This window comes from Thunnus albacares, chromosome 6 (genome assembly GCF_914725855.1).
Source record: "Thunnus albacares chromosome 6, fThuAlb1.1, whole genome shotgun sequence".
Taxonomy (NCBI): Eukaryota; Metazoa; Chordata; class Actinopteri; order Scombriformes; family Scombridae; genus Thunnus; species Thunnus albacares.
The window spans coordinates 11,416,148-11,435,971 of record NC_058111.1 but is presented as its reverse complement, the minus strand read 5'-3'; the positions used below and the strand labels follow the sequence as shown (position 1 = coordinate 11,435,971).

The window sequence follows — 19,824 nt, the reverse complement described above, 5'->3', positions numbered from 1 at the left end:
GCTCTAACAGCGCACATTGTTGTTATAAATTAATCTAAGAACCATTCACACTTGCTTTGTCATTCGTTACAGAACATAAAGTGCAGTCTTTCTTTTTTTTTTATGACTTCTCAGTCCATCTGCCGTCCTTCCTCTTTCGTTTAATCTTCTCATCACTTGTTCACTCTGCAGATCCTCCCCCTACCACGACCACCCCCAGCACCACCGCATCCCTGCTGCACGACACCTCTGGAACCGGCACCGCTGCAGACCAGCGGAGAGCCCCGTTCACCTCCCCGACCCTGGCCTCCTTACCTGACAGCAGCCTGGGTACTATAGTTGGCGGGGCGGTGGGTGGAGTCCTGTTCCTGATCCTCCTGTTGATCCTGGGTGGGGCATGCTTCATGCGCCAGCGCAGAACCTTCAGAGGGGACTACTACACCAAGCAGTACCTGGGACCCTCCGACATGCAGAAGGAGTCTCAGCTGGACGTGCTGCAGCCACATGAGCTGCAGGAGGTTTACGGGGACAAGACGAGCAAAGGCAGCCAGGAGCTTAAACCCAAACTGGGTGGAGACATCATTTACCCCGACTACACCCCTGAGCGCAAGGACAGGGACGACTGGGTCGACAGGGGGGAGGGCCACAGGGGCCTCACGGAGGGAAACTACTACCCTGATCACTACAACACCCAAAACATGCACCCCTGCGGGCCTCCAGTGCACAGCCCCATAGTGAACAACGGCTCCCCCTACCTCCCGGAGGACTGCTATGACAATGGTACAGACAGCGACTATGTGTCCCACATGGACGGATCTGTGATCTCACGCAGGGAATGGTATGTGTGAGGAAAGGGGAGGAAAAAAAAAAACGGACAAATGACTGACTGAGAATAATTTAACAAGTGACAGATATAAGTATCATTAAAGGTTGTTTCATTTCAGTTAAAGGATGAATACAATTTCTCAGCTCAGTTTCACAACGAGCGCTTTGAACAATACTGCTCTGCCTTGATTGTAACCACTTAACCTTAAGGACTTGTTTGTGGATTGTGTTACCACTTTTGTAGCATTTCACGGAGCTACAAAATACGCTGGAATGCCTCATTGATATTATCTGCGCAGGCTCAAGAGGCTTTGGCATACGGTGAAGTTTCGACTGATGTGAATGAGGTTTTGTATTCTGCTTGTATGTTCGTGCACCTGTCTGTCACACAGGTCACAGGTCAGGTGTTCAGACCCTTGTTAGTGAAGTATTTATATCCCTGACTGACATAAAACCTCACAACTTCTGTGGCATTTTGAAAACGGTCTCTTGATTGCTTACAGCATTTTCATACAGGTGTTCATCATGGCTGCAACTAGTATTTAAAGCAAGTTATATTGCATGATTTAAAAAAAAAAACAAAATATCATTAAGTTAAAGGGAAAGTCACATGTTTAAAAGGGAGAATTACAGAGGGAAAAGCAAGCTGACTGATGCAAGTGTGTTACAAAAAAAAACACTGCCCCTTCTAAAATTTTGCTCAGTGGTTCTTCAGTGGCTTTGGCAAACTTGCAATATCTTCTGTAAATTATTCATGAAATGGTAAACCAGACAGAGTAATTTTACTTTCAGCTTCAGTTTAACGTATTTATTTTACACGTATCGCTGTCGTTAACCAAATACACTATCATCAGTATTGAAATGTGTAAACTCAGTCACATTCTCGCTGTGAAAAAGCACAACTCCGCTATTACAGTTGTCAGCAAACATCAAAAAGAAGCCAACCGAGCCCTCGACTTCTCCACCTCGCCATGATAACAGGCTATATCGCTGCCTTTTCCATTTTGCCTCCTCTGTATCCTCTGATTTTCTGTCTGGAAGACTAACACCAATTGGTCATTATAGTTTTTTATTTTAAAAGCGGGATCAAAGCGATGTGTTATAAATACCAGATGTGACGATCCCAGCTGTCATCATCTGAAGTTATGCGGCTCCATAAACCACCGACATTTTCACTGCTCCCGCTCGACACTCCGCAGTCGTTATTTATGATGGTAAATAAGCAAAATACTTGTTGAAAGGGCGGCGCAGAAAAAGAAGCATTAATAAGCTTCAGTTTGCATGTGTTGGATGGATGATTATCCCAATACCTTACGACACAGTTGGAAACATTGTGAGCGGCTGACATCACTACTGATCACAGAACGGGCTTAAGTTGAGGTTTGGCTCCTCAGAAATTCCTCTGAGGATACACAGCCATCATGGAAAGTAGAAATTTAATCCACAAAGTGAAAAAATTGGTTTAAGAACCCTCTAGGTTAGAGCTGTCTGTGTAATGGCTCTCCAAGGGATATACTATTTTTTTTTCTCTCCTACAAACAACAAACCCAGTGACATTAAGTTGAAACAAAAGAGTTGACATCATCAGTGATCTCATCTCTCACTGCTTGATTTGACCTTGCACTTTTCTACTTAGTGCTTTTTTGGGGAGGGGGAGGAGGGGGGGGGGGGAGTGTTGTTTCCTCAGGAATGATACATGGATCAAAGTGGCCTCTGCAAAGCCGCACAGGAAAGGAAAAACATACCCTTTTTGGGAAGGATCCCTGCTCAATCAATCAGGGTGTTGCTAGAACAAGGCACAATATATGGGTATTACATTATGATCTGAACGGGAAGGGAGGTATATTTTGAGGTTTCCTTGTGTCTTATTGGGGTTTTATAGACTGTGGGTGCACTTTTTTTTTTTTTTTTTTAACCCTTCTCCACCCTTGTTTTCCCACACGGCTCTGCCAGAGCTTTTGGTCGAAGGTTTAAGAAGTCTGAGAATAAACTACTTTAATCTCTTGAGCTCGCTCTCACTCTCATCGTCGCACACACGCACCCGGCACCATACATCTGCTCTCTGCAGCCCATATTCAAAGAGCAGTCCTCACCTCAAACCTTGAGCTTTTTAATTAACTTTTATTTTTTTCTCATCACACTTGGCAACTAAGTGCTCTAACTCGGTGATATATAGCACATCCGTGTCTGCATGAACACATTTTCTTATTTGGCTGATTCATAGCTGTCAGCTTGTTTTTTTTTTTTTTGTATTTGGCAAAGTCGCTCCAACTCCGCTTTTAAATTCCAGGGAAAGAATGATCTTTTTATCTGCCTCTGCTTAATCTCTAAAGACTGTTTGACAAAAGCATAATGAGCTGAAGTGATGAATGTTCTTTATCCTTTTCGGATCCGTTTTGGTCACTCACCAGCCGGCTGCATGTAAATTAAGTTATTCGCCGCCTACTATGCTCATTATTTCTCATCACTAATGTTTATATACATGTACATAATGCTAATAGGTTAGCGTAGGATCAGCTGACATCTCAGCGGACGTTTGATTTATAAGTTCATGTACAGTTTGTTCTGGAGTCCCCTACTGAATAGTTGGTGCCTTAGATGGGCTGAGCAATGCACAGAAACTTTAAAATATGACAATTACTGAAAGGATCAAAGTAAAGGCTACTAATATCACTAGAGAGGAGGACTGACTGGTCCTTTTTAAAAATGTCTTCCATCTGGATATTTAAGAATTGCTGTTATCAAAAACATCAAATTAGACAAAAGGTTGATTGTCATGCCTTATACATTTTGAATGGACACATGTAACGAGTTAGTTACTGAGAAAATCATAATAAGTAAGGTTTCACTGGGAATTTAGGCAAGCCAGATTCATAGAAAATATTATTGTCCTGTATATATGCTGGCTGTTTTTTTATTATTATTGAAAAAAAAAAATCTTATTTTTTGTATGAGGTCTGTAATTTTCACAGAGTATTAGTTTATCTTACGAGCGTTTGAGGAGCTCTTGTCTCATGATACATAGAGAGCAATCCTGTTTTCACTGCATTTTATATTTGTTCTGGAGAGTTTCTGACCAATTATTTTGTATGCTGTTCTTTGAATGATTGATGTCTCACAGGAATCAGCGATGAAAGTGCGGTAGATTGTAGTTTGTTCCTTTTGTTTGCAATAAAAGACCACCATTATTGCACTCACATGTGTCCTGACATTCTGCTTTCAGAGATGACATCTTCCTTTTTCTTCAGTGTGACAAGTTCGTTGACCGCTGTGGCCACAATGACAAGATAATGGCACGATTTCCCTTCATTTCTAAAGATTCTCTTTGGTCTGTCACTCTAGAGGCGACCTGACTGAGCCACAAGCCAGAAATAATAAACATGTCTCCAGTTGAGGTTCTTTGTGTTTCATTTTTGTGATTAAAACAAACGTTTAAACTGTAAAATAAACACTAAAATGTAGTGTAACGGTAGCACAAGAAGAAAGTAGAAGCAAACTGACTGATGTCTGGTCATATCAGAACAAGTAAGGCTGTATTTGCAATATACAGTGTATTGGATGTAACAAAGATTAAGTCATTTCTTTCAAAAGTTACATAGCCTCACTGGATGAGTATGTGTAAATATGATGATGATGATGATATATAGATAGATAGATATGGGGTGGACAGAATTACAAAAACAACTTAAAATAGGTACAATACCTAAAATAACAGACAAAAAAACCTGTACAATGTCTATATAAATAGTTTTCTGTTAAAAAGAGTATTGCATTCCCATATTAGACATATGGTAGACAGTTTAATAGAAGAGGATCAAAATTTATGCAGCTGAAGAGATAATGTCTTTTTTATGCCACGCATATGTCTTCCTTGTCAAAACTAGGCGCCTACATTACCCACAATCCAACTCGACTTGGCTGTACAGATTCAGATGTGTTTTGTTAGTGACGGCTAACGTAGCCTTGAGCAACACTAGCCTTCAGCAGAGATGAGGAGGAAGCTACAAAGGTCTAACCTCACTCTAACTCCACACCCACAGATGTTTTACATTTTCAGACTTTGTAGTCTTCAGTCCCGACTGACTCAAGGGACATCACTTTTTTCATCGACCCAACAGTGGACTTTGCTACTTGAGGAGACTGCTATTCGGTTCCCGTTTCCACCCACGAGTCTCACATTTCCAAACAAGCCAGGATAGTTTTTTAAAAACCATAACTACGATCATCCCCTAACCTTAACCCTGTGGTTATTGTAGCCTGACGACGCAGGTCGCCTATTTTTAACTCACACAACATGTTTCTCTAACCTTAACAAAGTGATAATTTTGACCCAAACCATGATCTTTCCCTAAAGATCATGATCAAACCCCCTGGTTTTTGTGCCTGAACTTAATCAGACCTGAACCAGAGCGTTCACTTCAGCATTCACATCAGCCAGATTGGGAACATATTATGCACATTTACAGGTCTATATTTTTAATCTGGGGCTTGGCTGGAATCTTTTTGCATGATATACAGTTAAAAAAAACTTGTTATTTGTCTTATACTGGCCTTTTTTAGTAGGGTTTCACTACTTTCTGTTCTTTACTTGAAATGTAAAGGATGTAATTGACGGCTGTTTATGGGCATGCTCGATGATCTAACGTCAGCTCATTGACAAGGTAGAAAAAAAGTAGCCAACAAAGCATTTAGAGTTTGATTTGCACGGAGCATTTCTACGTACCTTAACTTCAAGTTTGGGAACTTTGACTATGTTTAACATAGATATCCGACATTATGAAATGAAATAAATAACAGAAAGTCACAAGAAGCATAATATGTCCCCTTTAATTGGGAGTACTCCTTATCCACAAGACCTGTAAACAGACTTTGATGTGTAAAATTGTTCCCCTTTAAGACCGTCACAGCCCTTGATTCTTCATTCAACTTAGCGTTTATTTTTAGGCTTTAGTTTATAGTGATGAGAAAATATCTTCTGAAGTGTCTTTAGTCAGTATTGGTGAGGGTCAACTCATTCTTTGCTTTTTTTCAGTATTATTTTTGTGACTTTTTTAGCCACATCACCTCATTTTACAAAATTTTCAAAAATATATAATGTCACAGCTACTATCAAGTCAGGATTGCAAGTTAAAAGCTGAACTAGTAAATTGAATAACCCATCAGTTACATAAATTAACTCAAGGCCTTCTTACTAGATTTTTTCCTTGCCTCTAGTTATAGACACCATCTTATAACCAATCAATAATGACTAAAATTACATTTTTAGGCTATGAGATGACAACTTAACCATCTCAATGACAATTAAGCAAGCTCCACCAACTGATAAAGGTCATGAGATGCAGCTGAAACCACCAGAAGAAATCTAGTTAGTTGCCCTTTAGTTAAGAATTGTTGTCAGACCAATATGTCCAAGGTAAGTGGTGGAAAATGGATGGATGGATATTTCCAACTTCAAGAAGGAAGCATCAGTTGATCGACAGAAAATTAACTATTTTGATTAAAGTAATTATTCATTTAGCCTGTTACAAAAAATATAAAACATTTGCTGGTTCTGTCTTTCCAAATGTGAGGGTTTGCTGCTTTTTTCTGTTTCATATCACAGTGAATTCAGTCACTTTGTGTTTTGGGCCATTTCTTGGACAAAAAAGTGAACTGAGCATCACCTCATGACTTTGGAGTCATTTTCTGACATTTTATTGACTAAATAAAGAATCAATAAATCAGAAAAATAACAGGACAGGTTAGTTGATGAGTTATCAAGATGATATAAGATAGATTTAAAGAGAGTGCCTCTTCTCCTCCACAGATAAAGTGAAGACATTTGTCTCTTTTAGGGCCGGTGGCCATCAGTCTCTGTCATCTTCAGCCACTTGGACTGTCCACACCTGTGACGGTAACCCATTTCACGCAACTCTCCATCCTGTCTAACTCAGCACCCTCTTCATCACCGGTTCAGGGAAAAACGAGTGAGTTTTTGTCACACCTGTGCTGACTGGAGGGTTGCTGACCACCCACAGCTACCTCGTGTCACCCTGCAGCCCTCAGAGAGCAAGATGTGTCTGGTTAAATATTGTGAATTTGTCATGCTGAAATCATGCCCTCAAAACATTTACAAAGGAATTTACAATGGCATCCCTAATCCAGGCCCTCCCACTCTAAGTGCCTGTGTTTAATCCCCAGCGTTAACCTGGCTTTGGAAGTGCCATGAACACTATCAATGTATGTTGTTTAGGAAAGTGACAATCATTCCCTCCAGTCCAGATTAAGAGCAGGAGGAGAAACCAGATACTTAATCCTCTATGGCATGTTGGCCAGTAAACTCCCTTCTTGGACTTCACTTTCATCACTCCAGCGTCCACGTCACCCTGGCCCAAAAGCACTCACTCTATTATCACGGTGTTGCCTGACTGGGATAACCCCGGCCTAATCCATCACTGCTACCATCTGCATGTTTGTGCAGGCAGTATGGGTAAATAATGCTGTGTTGGTGGGCTTGGGTTACCTCTCCTTTTTCCTTCTTAAGTTTTTGGCAGATGGCTGCAAGGGGCATTTTTTCACACTTAATGAATCCGTCAGCAAAATGTGTTTTGTTACCTCGTAAAACAGCAGCGGGTCCTTTCAACATTCTTTAAAGCCCCCACCCAAAGACGTTAACGTGGAGATGGACTTCGGCATCAAAATTTAACCTTTAGAAACTATTCTTGTAAAAGAAATCCTGTTTTCTCCTGCGTATCAGCAGTGTGCAATTTGTTTTGTTTTTTTTTTGTTTTTTTTTTACTTTTCTTGCTTTTATTCATTCAGACTGAAGACGAGAGAGAGGTAGCCACTTCTGTTTTGTGCTCCCACCGCCTACTCTCCAAAAACACTGATTGTTAGCTAATGAACACGACCACAGCAGCGGGGAGCTCACATCAAAGGCCACAGCTGACTGAGCTGAACAGACAAATTGTTTGAGCTCATGGGTTTGGAAATAATGAAATGCTGCAGAGGGTGGGAGAGTGCGGAGCAGTTACAACAAAAATGTTGTCACATGGCCTGCGGTCTCGCTGCCCCTCTTCTCGGTGTGAAGTGTGTGAGGCTTCAGGGCCGCAGCCACCTGTGGCTGAGACACTATGAAAAAGAAATCTCTCTGAGTCAGAGGCATTGGCCGTTGTTTTTGTTTCTCTTTACAAAGGAGAAGCTGATTTTAGATTATCTCGTCTCAGTGCGCAGTCCGGTTATTCTTTCTATTTCTATTTTAGCCATGCTAGTGGCGTGACTATAGGAATGCTAAAGTTGCTTAGTTGTTTCACCACTTTGATCCAGACTAACATATCTCAACTATTAGATGGATTTTCATGACATTTTGTACACATATTCATGTCTCTCTCATTTTAATAACTGGTGATCCATAACTTTTTACTCTAGTGCCAATTTTGAATTGTCTGATACTTTGGTTTATGACCAAATACCTGTAAAACATGATATTCCCATCACCTCAGCTGTGCTTGGTGTTTATTGCCAATTAGCAAATGTTAGCATGCTAACTAAAGTGCCCCTGTGCCAAAGTACAGCCTCACAAAGCTATGGCTGTAGACTCTTAAAGGGGACGTATCATGCACATTTCCAGAACTATATTTATATTCTGAGGCTTTACTGGAATATGCATGATTTACTCCTTATTTATCTTATAATGGCCCTTTATGCAGCCCCTCAGTTCAGCCTCTGTCTGAAACAGGTCGTATTAGCTTCTGTCTCTTTAAACCTCCTCTCCCAATGAGCCCATGCATACATACATTTTGGACCTTGTTTTTTTATGAATATTTATTTCATGCAAATATTTTTAAAATGTTGTTCTCCGGAAGAAAAGACAACATTCAAATAACAGCACGTAGGTTGGGAGCTGAGCTGTGGCTGACTGGTCAGCACAGATGTCCGTGGTCTGGGAGACTGGGGTTAGAGTAGGTTATTGAAGAATACCTGACACTTAAATATCCTAAAATTATAAGTGTAGTAAAAATAAAAAGAGGATTTTTTTTCTGTTATTCAAATACAAAATACAAATAATTTTGCTACTTTCGGCACTTTCATCTGGCCCATATATTGCGTGGAATGATGCACTTAGGCAATCCGCTCCTGTTTCCCAGATCTGGGCCACAAGCAAGCCATTACGATGCCGTATGTCAACCAAGAACAAACCAAATAAACCAGAACTGGCCCACATCAAGAATACACATACCTGAGAGCACCACATCTTTACCAATAAAAGGCCCACATTTGATTTGGGATATTTCTACCATATTTGCTATTTTATATGTGGGCCATTTGAGGCTCACATCCATTTTGTCTGGGCCAGAAGAAGGCGCATCATCACCTGAAGTGGCCCACCTCCGTATGCTGTTTGGGTTAATTTGTTGGGAGAGAGGTAATTTTATATGATGACCTAATCTTAGGCCACGCATAGATTTTCATTCTTTGTTTTGTGTTTTTAAAAATTTCCTCTGTTCTTCTTTTTTTCCAAACAAATGAGCAAAGTAAAGCAGTAAATGAAAGAATGTTTAACACATCCACACATACCTACAAAGTCCAAACAACACAAAGGCAAACAGACAAAAGAAAATATCTTCCATTCTTTGTTCTTGCCTTTGTAAGAAACCGTGCAGCATAACACTGGAAAAAGCCTGTGGCCTCTGGTTTGACTGTTTGTAAGCTACTGTTTCACTCTGCCTTTTGTGATTTACAGGCCACAAATACAGGGTTACCATACTGATGTACAATGGAGGATTTGAATGACGCAGTATATCACCAACGTGACAGGCATAATGTAAGTAGTCTTAATTATCTGCGTTGTGCTGCAGTGTTGATCTCAGAAATGCCTTCCTGTAGGCTTTTCTTTCTGTCACAGGCAGAAGCAAAGGAAAATTCTCTGATAAAAAGCTCACTGCTTTTTATCTGAATCATCACACAAACCATCCTACATATACTTCACCTCTCAGCAGTAAATTTGACTTGTTTGTAGTATAGATGGGCGTACTTTCGACAAAGACGAGAGGTTGGGCACGGGGACAAAAACCCCTTTGTGCAGCGACTCCTCTGAGACAGCGAGCAAAGACAATGAAGGTTTTCATCGATGAGCCACATTGTTACTCTAGATTGCACTGGGGGCCATTCACAGATCCCGTGTGCTTTTCCCAGCCCGCTCTGCTGCCGTGGAAAAGCTTGCTGCTGAAGCACTGTGAGGCTGCGTTTCTCTGTGCTGACTCAGAAAATTTTCCAGAGACAGTTTAAAGAAAAGTACTGAGAGCAGCATATCTTATTGCACAATATGAAATTAAACTGGGATAACAGAGTGGTTTTCTCTGGGGCCTAATAAATAAGGTATAAACATACCGATTGGGAATTGAGGATGGTAAGAAAATATCCATAGGATCGTTCTTCCTTTTGGCAGACTGACCATCGCTGCTGCCCACTGATGACACAGGCAGCTGTTGGAGAGTAAAGGGGCACACCATTACATGAGTTTTACATACAAGGCTCCAAGTTTTTCTTATGGATCAGGCTCTAATTGGGCTCATGGCATGCTACAGGCTCTGATCAGAATGGGTGGGCAGCCATCTTACGGGCTGTGACAGGGAGACCCCCACATCCCCCGTCATTGTTCTGCAGTGCTGGAGCAGATATAATCTTCAGTGAATTTTAATCCCTACAAAACAATGCAATGTTCCCTGGGAAATGTCCTCAGGGTATATAAACAGAAACAACAACACACAGTTGTACAGAACCAATTCAAATACAGCTAGAAATGGAGAGGTCCTGCATCTTTAAGTTAGAAAAATATATGAAGTGCCTGAGGAAGTTTATGTTATACAGTTAAGACTAAGCTAAGCCTGATGGGAATGCCATTAGTTTTATTATTGTTTATATTTATACTTGATGATGGCGTATTTGTATCAAATTTCATGGCAATCCATTCAATAGTTGTTTGGATATTTCAGTCTGAACTCATTGACTGACAGACCCTGTTCAGACTCGATATACTTAAATTTTCATCCTTTTTCTTTTTTTTTACTAAACATATTATACACAACTGGTCTATGCATCAATGTTAAATGAAAAGTTTTGTGAAAATAATATGTAGTCTGATAAGATGAGTTTTTTGATCAAAGAAAAGGTAAATACACCTAAATAAGCCTAATACTTGAGCGTTTAGACCTTCATGTTGGTAAGTAACATTTACAGAAGATATAACTGATACAGTACCGAATAAAAAATAAAATATAGCTGATACAGTAAGTTAACTGACTAAATAAAACATGACAAATCTGTGCACTGGAGTGATGTGGACCTCATTATTTCTTCTTATGGTCCTGAACATATTATACATATAATGTATTATAATATTGCTGTTATGGTTGGAAAAGCTTTCACTTGAACTAAATGATTTCTTGGTCTTTTATGTGACCTCTCGGGCTCTGAATGCTCTTATAAATCCCCCTTGTTGCCCTCAAATTGCATTGCTCTCATTTTTCTTTGACATTACGTGGTTCCATGCCTCCGACAGCAATGCAATGCAAATGTTTTCTGGCATTACAAAGTAGTAAAAAAAAAAGCCCACCATCGATCACTTACAGGGATTTCTGTCTGTCTTTTTGTCTGTCTGCCTATCTGTCTGTCTGCATGCCTGCTGTCCTCTGAGACCTCCCTTGTTATTTTTAGTGTTAAAGCTCTGTTTCCTTCACCTGCCTGTGTCTGTCTGTCAGCCCACAACTACTACAAGGCCCAAGAAACAGCATCTAATCTGACACTCCCTGCGTCTGATACTCTGCATGCTTCCCGTGAACAGTTGGGCTCGGGTTGTTTGGATGCAGTCTGACAGCCGGGCCGGCCAGCCACTCTCTGCTCTGCTGCCACCAACTGTGAACATTTGTGCACGTTCATATGTGACTGCTGCCTGCCTCAGTGTGTGCTGTCAGAGCTCAGCAGCCAGCAGACCACCACTGGAGGCTGTTGTTGTTAGTTCCGAGTCCTTGGAGCAGATGAGTGGTCATAAACCTTCACCTCACATTACTGTAAGCCCTGGCAAGCTCAGCTTATTACTAATCAGTCGGCTAGTTTAGGTTTTATAATGTTTTATCATCACTTTAGCTCTTACTTGTGTTTGCTGCCCACCTCTCAGTCTTTTATCTAACAGGGAGACCTTTCCTGACTGGGACAGATGAGCCTGTCACACTCAGCTGTTCGGCTGGATGATGTATCACCAGGGCTCGGGCTTACAGTCAGAACATGTGCTTTTCTGCTACAACAATATCAGCGCGGCCTTAACGTATCTGATTTATTGCTCTGACTTATTGCAGAAGTAGACAGAGCATTCCCATATCTAAAGCAGATAGAGGCCTGTATTCTTCGAAGTACAACTCCATTCATTTTCTGATTTATATAGTCATATCATGCCATATTATTGTTATTATTATATAATTATTATCTTACTGAATAATGTTGCTTGTTTTCTTTTATCAGACATATTGTTTTTTCTAATTTTGAACACATATACTCCACTTACTAAGTTGTCTTTTGTGCATTTTGTGTGCATTCTTGAAACGTGTTATTTTGTTTTGTTTGAGTTTTTTTTTTTTTTTTGTTATTTCTAACCTCAGATTTTAACTAAGCAGTTACACAAATAAAACATGATTAAGAGTGTGCAGTCAAACTAGCAATACTCATTGTGAAGTAAAGAAAACCCAACTATTACAATATATAAGCCAGTATTGGACATTTTCTAGATGAAATGTATTATACAAGTTCTAAATGTAAGGTCAGAAGATCACTATAGTTTGCATTAAATTGCATGGCAATCCATTTTTGAGACATTTTACTTTAAACCACAAATTTCAACCTCATGGTGGCGCTAGAGGGAAAGTCAAGGGTTCACCAACACACTAGGATTTTCACTCTGGGTATCATGACTGTCTGTGCAACATGTGCGCCAATCCATCTGGCAAATGCTGAGGCTGGGGCTACATTAATAGTCAGGAGATCACCAAAATCTCTATGATTCATCCTCTGCGCATTGTTGATATCTGTACCTAATTTCCTGCCAATGCATCCAGAAGTTTCAATAAAAACCATAAATGTCAACCACATGGTAGAGCTATAGAAAAAGTCAGTGAGATTCATCCTCTGGGGAATGTGAATGTCTGCACAAAATTTCATGTCAATTCATCTGATAGTTATTAAGATATTTCAGTCTGGACAAAAGTGGCAGACCGACTGACTGACACTGCCATCCTGCGAGCAACATTAAAAACAAACTGAACCAAACTAAGAAGCTCACTGGATCTTTTAGGGTATAATGGACTGAAAAGCAACAATAATTCATCACCCCAGAAGATCGTCCTAGTATGGCAGGGAGGAAGTGCCTCTCTTTGTCTTGGACTTTTGTGTCTTTTTACAATAGTTTCCTGATTGACCACTTGACTTCCTAATCATCTGAGCTCTCTTTTAAAGGGAGGCACTTGTGACTTAATTAAACACAACCATGATCATATAGCGAAGTGGGGAAGACAAAAGCAAATACAGACAAAAGGAGGAGAGGAACTCTATTGTTCTTCCGCAACACAGGCGTGTGTTGCGGGAGAGGCGAGGATGAGGTGAAGCACAACTCACGTCAAATCGAATAAATTACTTTCAACAGGGAGGGTCGGGGGGCTGCGGGAGGCCCATTTAGGAGCTTTTAAAGTCGAACAGCGTGAAGTCTTAATTACTGAGACTTAACACTGGCCAGCACTGTTTCACGCTGCGACGGTCAGGAGTTGGAGGCTGCTGCCCCCGCAGAGAAGACCGAAAACTGAAGGCAAAACAGAACATTTCCAGCGTCTCTGCCAGCAGGAGGGAAAATAAAGGTTGATTAAATTTCATTTCATTTCTGGATTGTTAGATAAAAGCAGCGACGGCCTCATCCTGCTCTCCACTTGGTGTCAGGATGAGATGGATTTCCAACAAATTACACCTTTTTTCCACCTTTATCCCTCCTGTCAGACTGAACCTTCATGCACACTCGGGTTTATTGGCAGTAATGATCCCAAGTTGTTCCCCGCTGACCAATCACATGTTAGTGCATGCTGTTTGGATGAAAAAGTTGGGGGTGAGGGGGGTTGGTTACTTGGAAGAGGACCAGAAATGAAGAGAAGGTCCGGTTCCACAAGTAAGAAGGTGTGATGGTGTGAGCGGGAATAAGGATACACATGTTCACCTTTGACCTTTACTTCCTCCTGTAATGCCAGGCTTCAAACGTGACTTTATTGCTTCAGCCTCACCTCACAGTTTGGTGAAAAATATGCACAGAATCACATTTAATTATAGTAAATAAGCCAAGTTGGTTTTGGTAAAGACGCTGGTACAGAAATGATCCTTTAGACAGAAAACAGTGTTTATGTTGACAACTATTAGTCTGAAGTCCTAAAGAACACACTTGCTAACACTAGATGTACTTCGATTAGAAAACCTCTTCTCGCACAATTATCTTGGAACATAACAACTTTCTATACTTACATTATTAACCAAACTCAAACTTATATTAGGTTTTTTATTTTTGTTTCAATAAATGTTTTGCAGATTTAACAATAAAAATCTTGCTCCATATCTCGTGATCCAACTGTTCAGAGACAGATAGGCTGACCAGGCAGTCCCATTTACTGTGTAGACTTCCTCCCCTGTGCTGTTAAACAGCCATACCAAATCCAAATTCTTAGGCAATTCGTCAGCCAGATTGATACATATACAAACCTAAACTACTGTAATAGAGCTGTTTTGCCTTCTCTTTCTGTTGTATATTTGTATATACAGTTCATTTATACTATGTCGAGTTGTGTTTAGCTGTTTAGCTTACTTTAAATTTGGATCATGACCTCATCACTTTAATTCTTAAGTGGATGAATTAAAAATACCAAAACGATCCTGGTCATGACAACATTTAACAAAAGAAACTTTATTAAACCAAATTAAGCCAAATTAAAGAAGTAAATAGATGTAATTAAACACACAATATGTAATTTCAGCCACTAGGGGTCTCTCAATCAAAACAATAACAAAAGACGGAGTGTGGTGACGGTGTGAAGTAGCAAGGGATCATGGGAGTTGTTGTCTTCGTTGTTAAATAACCAGCTTCACCGGGATAGGATTACGCCAGTGTTAAGCGTTCAGGATGTTTTTACTGGGAGCCGAATTACCTGCAGTGGTCTCCTCCTCTCCAGAACAAATGGACCCATCCAGGACGACCAGGAAGACCACTGGACGTCCTGGATGGGCTGTTAGCCGAGCTGCTGCTAACGTTTGCCCAGTTTATTTCTCTGATAACTTAAGATCCAGACGTCCAATGACGAAATCCTTCTTCTGACTAAAAGATATAGTTAAAAATGACTTAAATTTATCATGAAAATGTGGCTTAAAACTGAATAAAAGTCCATTTATAACAGATTCTGTGGAACAACTACAACGCCGATGTATTATCTTGTATTTGTGTAAGTTACTCTTTGGTAGACGCCATTGTAGTGGACAAACACAGCGCTGCCGTATGCATTTCGTGCGTGTTTACTCTTTGGTAGAGGAGGTATGACGCCATTGACATGCGACCAAATGAAACAGTCCGTTACTTTGATTAAATTACAGATTTCTCTGGGTTTGAAAATTGTTGGAAACATTTGGGATAATGTAAGAACACAACTCAACAAAATATATAACATGGGTCTAGTTGTTTTTAGACATTTTAATGTGGAATAATTACATATTATACCTTTAAAGCTTGGGGTGTGGATATTAATAGCGCCAGTGGTGTATGGTGTGTATGGGTGTAAGATATGTGTGTGTGTGAGTGTTGTAAAATGCAAGAAAGCAAAACATAGCTAAACTAAGGAAACATAACTAAACCAAACCAAAGCAAGTAACTGCAGGGGAGAACAGAGAGCTGCACACAACAGCAGCCACAAGCAGTCAGAGGAGAGTGACACAGCCTGCAAGCTGCAGCCAGGCTTTATTCCCTGGGAACACTGGTGCCAGGTGCTCCCAGTTGAGGTAATGAGCCACCTGCAGAGCAAAACAGACAGGTGAATAAGTAGCAAAGCCCCAAGATGACAGGAATCATCACAGTATGTATCTTTTATTCTTTCAAGACATTTTTGTTAAGCTTTCTGTCCACCTCTGTGAAATGTTTCTTCTTGTTTCTAACAGCTATCATCCCAGATCATTTACAATCTGTAATATCTCCAGTTCTGAACTTGGCAAAACTGCATTTACATACTTTGCGTTCTTGACTTGGAATAACTTACAAGATAAACCTTATTTGGAAATGCTGCCTTCATATTAGCAGTGCTGGAATGTAACTAACAGCATTTACTCAAGTATTGTACTTAAGAGCAATTTTGAGGTATTTGTACTTTACTCTTTTATGCTACGTTACACTTCTACTCCACTCCAGAGAGAAATATTGTACTTTCACAGTACATTCATCCGACAGCTGTAAGCTTTGTATGAAAGCTTTAACACACAAAACATATCAGTCAATCAAACTTTATTTATATAACACCTGTCATAAAAGTCGAATGCAATTCAAATGCTTACAGGATGTACGTATTGGGATACCAAGATACAAGTAATTATGAAAATTAAAACAAGGTGACAAAATGTAAATAAAACTAATAATGAAAGATTTAATAAAACCTACTTTATTGAATAAGACAACAATATAGGATAAGTAAATGGTAAGAGAGAAGTTAAAATAATACAAGAAAATACAAGCAATAAAAGGCACAAGTCAAAAGCAAATTATAAAATTAAATAGATAAAACTGTGAAATATTAATTTTAAAAAAATAATGAACAATAAAAGCATTAAGAACCATAAAACTATAAAATAATAAGACACTACATAAGAGCCACACTAAACAGATAGTCTGGTCTTAGTCTATGTTTAAAAATATCAATATTCTCAGTTCCTCTCAGATTCTTTGTAAGGCTGTTCAAAGAAGCATCACGGAAGGTGTTTGTTCTGCTTTTTGATATAATAGGATGCATCGATAAAGAAGTGGTTTCACAACAGTACGTACAGTAAAACTAGTTAATATCAGTTCCATCTCAAACCATCTACAATGTTAAAATGCTACTTACACATTAATGCATCAGTAATAATCAATGAATAATATTATATTAATATATATTTAACACTCACATGAGACTTTCTCCATTGAATACTTTTGATAATTTACCAACATTTTGCTAATGTTACTTAGATACTTAAAAACAGCATTTTCGATGCTGAATTTTTATTTTTAAAGCATGGTATTGTTACTTTTACTTAGATCTGAATATTTCCTCCAAGAATGCATATCAGGCATTAAAACAACACATTGAAACAATGCTAAATGAGGAATGTATCTGTGTTAAATAAATTATAAATCATGCTTTTTTTCATGCCCCTGAGATAATGTACCTCAAGAGACTTTCTGGTATTAATTCCTATGTTATTTGGTGTATTGGCATGTTGTATATTTGTTATTATTATTTATTATCAGAGCAGTTTTACCAGAATAGTTTAATTATAAGTAAACAAAATCTCACCTGATTTGAACTCCACATTATTCTGCACAGTGTGGGCTCTTCTGTGTCCTAATTAGCTGAATTTCCGGGGGTCTCCTGTGGTGATATCAGAACAAAAAGTCATGGGGCATTCCTCTTTTGGCCAGGGTATAGGCTACATGTTTGCTCTTGTATGAAATTTTCCCCAGGCTGTGTTACCTTTAGAGGTCATGCAGTGGCCCTCCTGCAGCAGCGGGGATCAGGGGTCTAGTAGCCGTGACGATACACTTTCATTTCAGCCAGCGAGTAATCCCACAATGCAATAAAACTGTCTGGCCCCTGCGTCTGGCTCCAGTCAGACCAACTTTACAGACAAAAACCTCTCAACCCCCCCCTCAATATTATTAAGTGGAATGTAAATCTGAAAATAGAAGTTGAGCTCATTTCTCTTTTCTCGTCCAACATTTTTGATGTCATTAACCAGCTATTGGGAAGTTGTGAGTCAGTAATTATATAGCGGGAGACGGTTATGTGTGTTATAATGAGGGAGTGCATCTCAAGCAAACCAAGACACCACTGGGGGACAGAGGTCACTACAGTATGGTCAGGCTTTGTTTACGTTGGCGAGGTAGTTGCAGCTTTGTGCAGAAAGTGTGTCTCTGGGTTTAGACATTATCTCACAGCTGGTTTTAGTGAACTTTTCAAAACAAACAAGTGGCCTTTGCAGTGTCCTTTACTGTTTTACATGCTGTGTTTCTTAAAGGAGAAGTTCGACATGTTGGGAAATATGTTATTCTCTTGCCGAGAGTTAGATGAGAAGATTGATACCGTTTTTCACACTCGTCTCACTTTCCACAAATAATCAAATGTGTGTATTTCCTAAAATTTCAAATAGTTTTATTTTTTTTAAAATAATTTTTTAAGAATAATGGATCAATTATTTTTAATCAGTTGAAATGAACATTTGACTAATTTAAAGATTTTTTTCTCCCTCTGTGAACTTTTGAGGAGGAAAAAAATACCTATTTTCCTCATTTTGCAGAATCTATACATTAATAATCCCTGCAGCAGTGACAGACCATCTCAAAAACTCAATGCAGACACTTAATATAGAAAATGTGAAACCTATTGATGACTTCAGTTTCCTTAATACAGATCCATTTCATACACTGTGGGCCTGAGTCACTGAAACCTGACTCTCATGTATTAACCTTACCTCCTGTATCATGTGTTCACTCTACATGTGAGGTTTTGAGCTCAAAATGACCCTCTGACCCTCACATGAATAAAATCTAATTACAGACAAGAATATCTTATAAGGTAAAGTAAATTTAGGAAGGTCCAGAGGTATAATTGTTTGACTGAGGAGTATGACCCTACGTAGGGTTTTAGTGGTTGTAATCATCCTGCTACCTGTCTCTGATGGGATGCCAAAACTCATATTTATTCAGATGGTGGGTCCACATTCTTTTTCCTTGTCTTTCATTCAGCAGAGGATTCAAATAAATACATCTGTGCCCAGACCAGACTTCTTGCAGCAAAGATTAGATCAGATTAGTGCAATAGAGCAAAAAGGAACTTTTAAGAGATTAATTATTAATGTTGCCTGCTATTTCCAGACCTCTGACTTGCTGCCAACATCCTTGATTTCTTGCGAAATTAAGCTTATTCACTTTGTCACTGAAAGTTTGATGAGAAAATTGATACCAATTTGATAGCTTAGTTTAGTATGAACACTGGAAACGGGGGTGAAACACCTAACCTGGCTCCATTGGACGTAACGAGGTTACAAACTCCCCCTACTAGAACTGTAACAGCCCTCTGGTCTATTTGATTGTGCTGTGCTTCATTTTTCTGTTGCAGGTACATAAAATTGGTGGGCAGGCAGTTCATTTGGGCTGACTGGGAGCACCTGGGCCCACTGCTGCCAGTCATTATAATGGCTGCCACCTTAGTCCTCTTAGAGAGTCTCTCCTCATGCGCTTTGATTGATTCCCTTATCATTTTCTCCCACCAACATTCACACTTTGCACTCCCCACACATCCACTCACTTACGCCACTGACTTCCACATACTCTTTAGACATTTAATTTATGTTTTTGTAAGTAAATAACTTTCTCCTTTATTTGCCAGTCATGACAGCACTTCTAAAGCTCATTAATCAACACATTATATCTTTTTTGTTTATTTAGCACAAAAACTGAAATGTAAATCCGACAAATCACCATCACTCACTACTGATTGTTTAGGGCTGAATAACCCCTTCTCCAAAACAGAAAACGGCTTACACAAACACAATGTCAAACTGAAAAATAATGATGCAACAAATGGCAACTCTGACTTTTAATAACATTAATGGACTGTTGATGAGAATTCTGCCCTCTGTCTCTTTTAAATCCGAGTGACAGTTCACAAAATAACAAAGTGTTACTTAGAGAAAAACTTGTGTATGGTAAAACATATTGCTTATTGTTAA

The 19,824-nt window shown here is 39.5% G+C and overlaps 1 protein-coding gene across 1 annotated transcript in view; it reads left to right on the top strand.

Moving 5' to 3' along the window:
* The window catches only part of nectin3a (nectin cell adhesion molecule 3a), a 37,533-nt gene extending 33,536 nt beyond the window's left edge, over positions 1–3,997 (top strand). Inside the window, exon 7 of the mRNA XM_044354130.1 lies at positions 172–3,997. Within this exon, the coding sequence (XP_044210065.1) occupies positions 172–827 (656 nt within the window). The 3' untranslated portion in view covers positions 828–3,997. The remainder of the gene's footprint in view (positions 1–171) is intronic.
* The last annotated feature ends 15,827 nt before the right edge of the window (positions 3,998–19,824 follow it).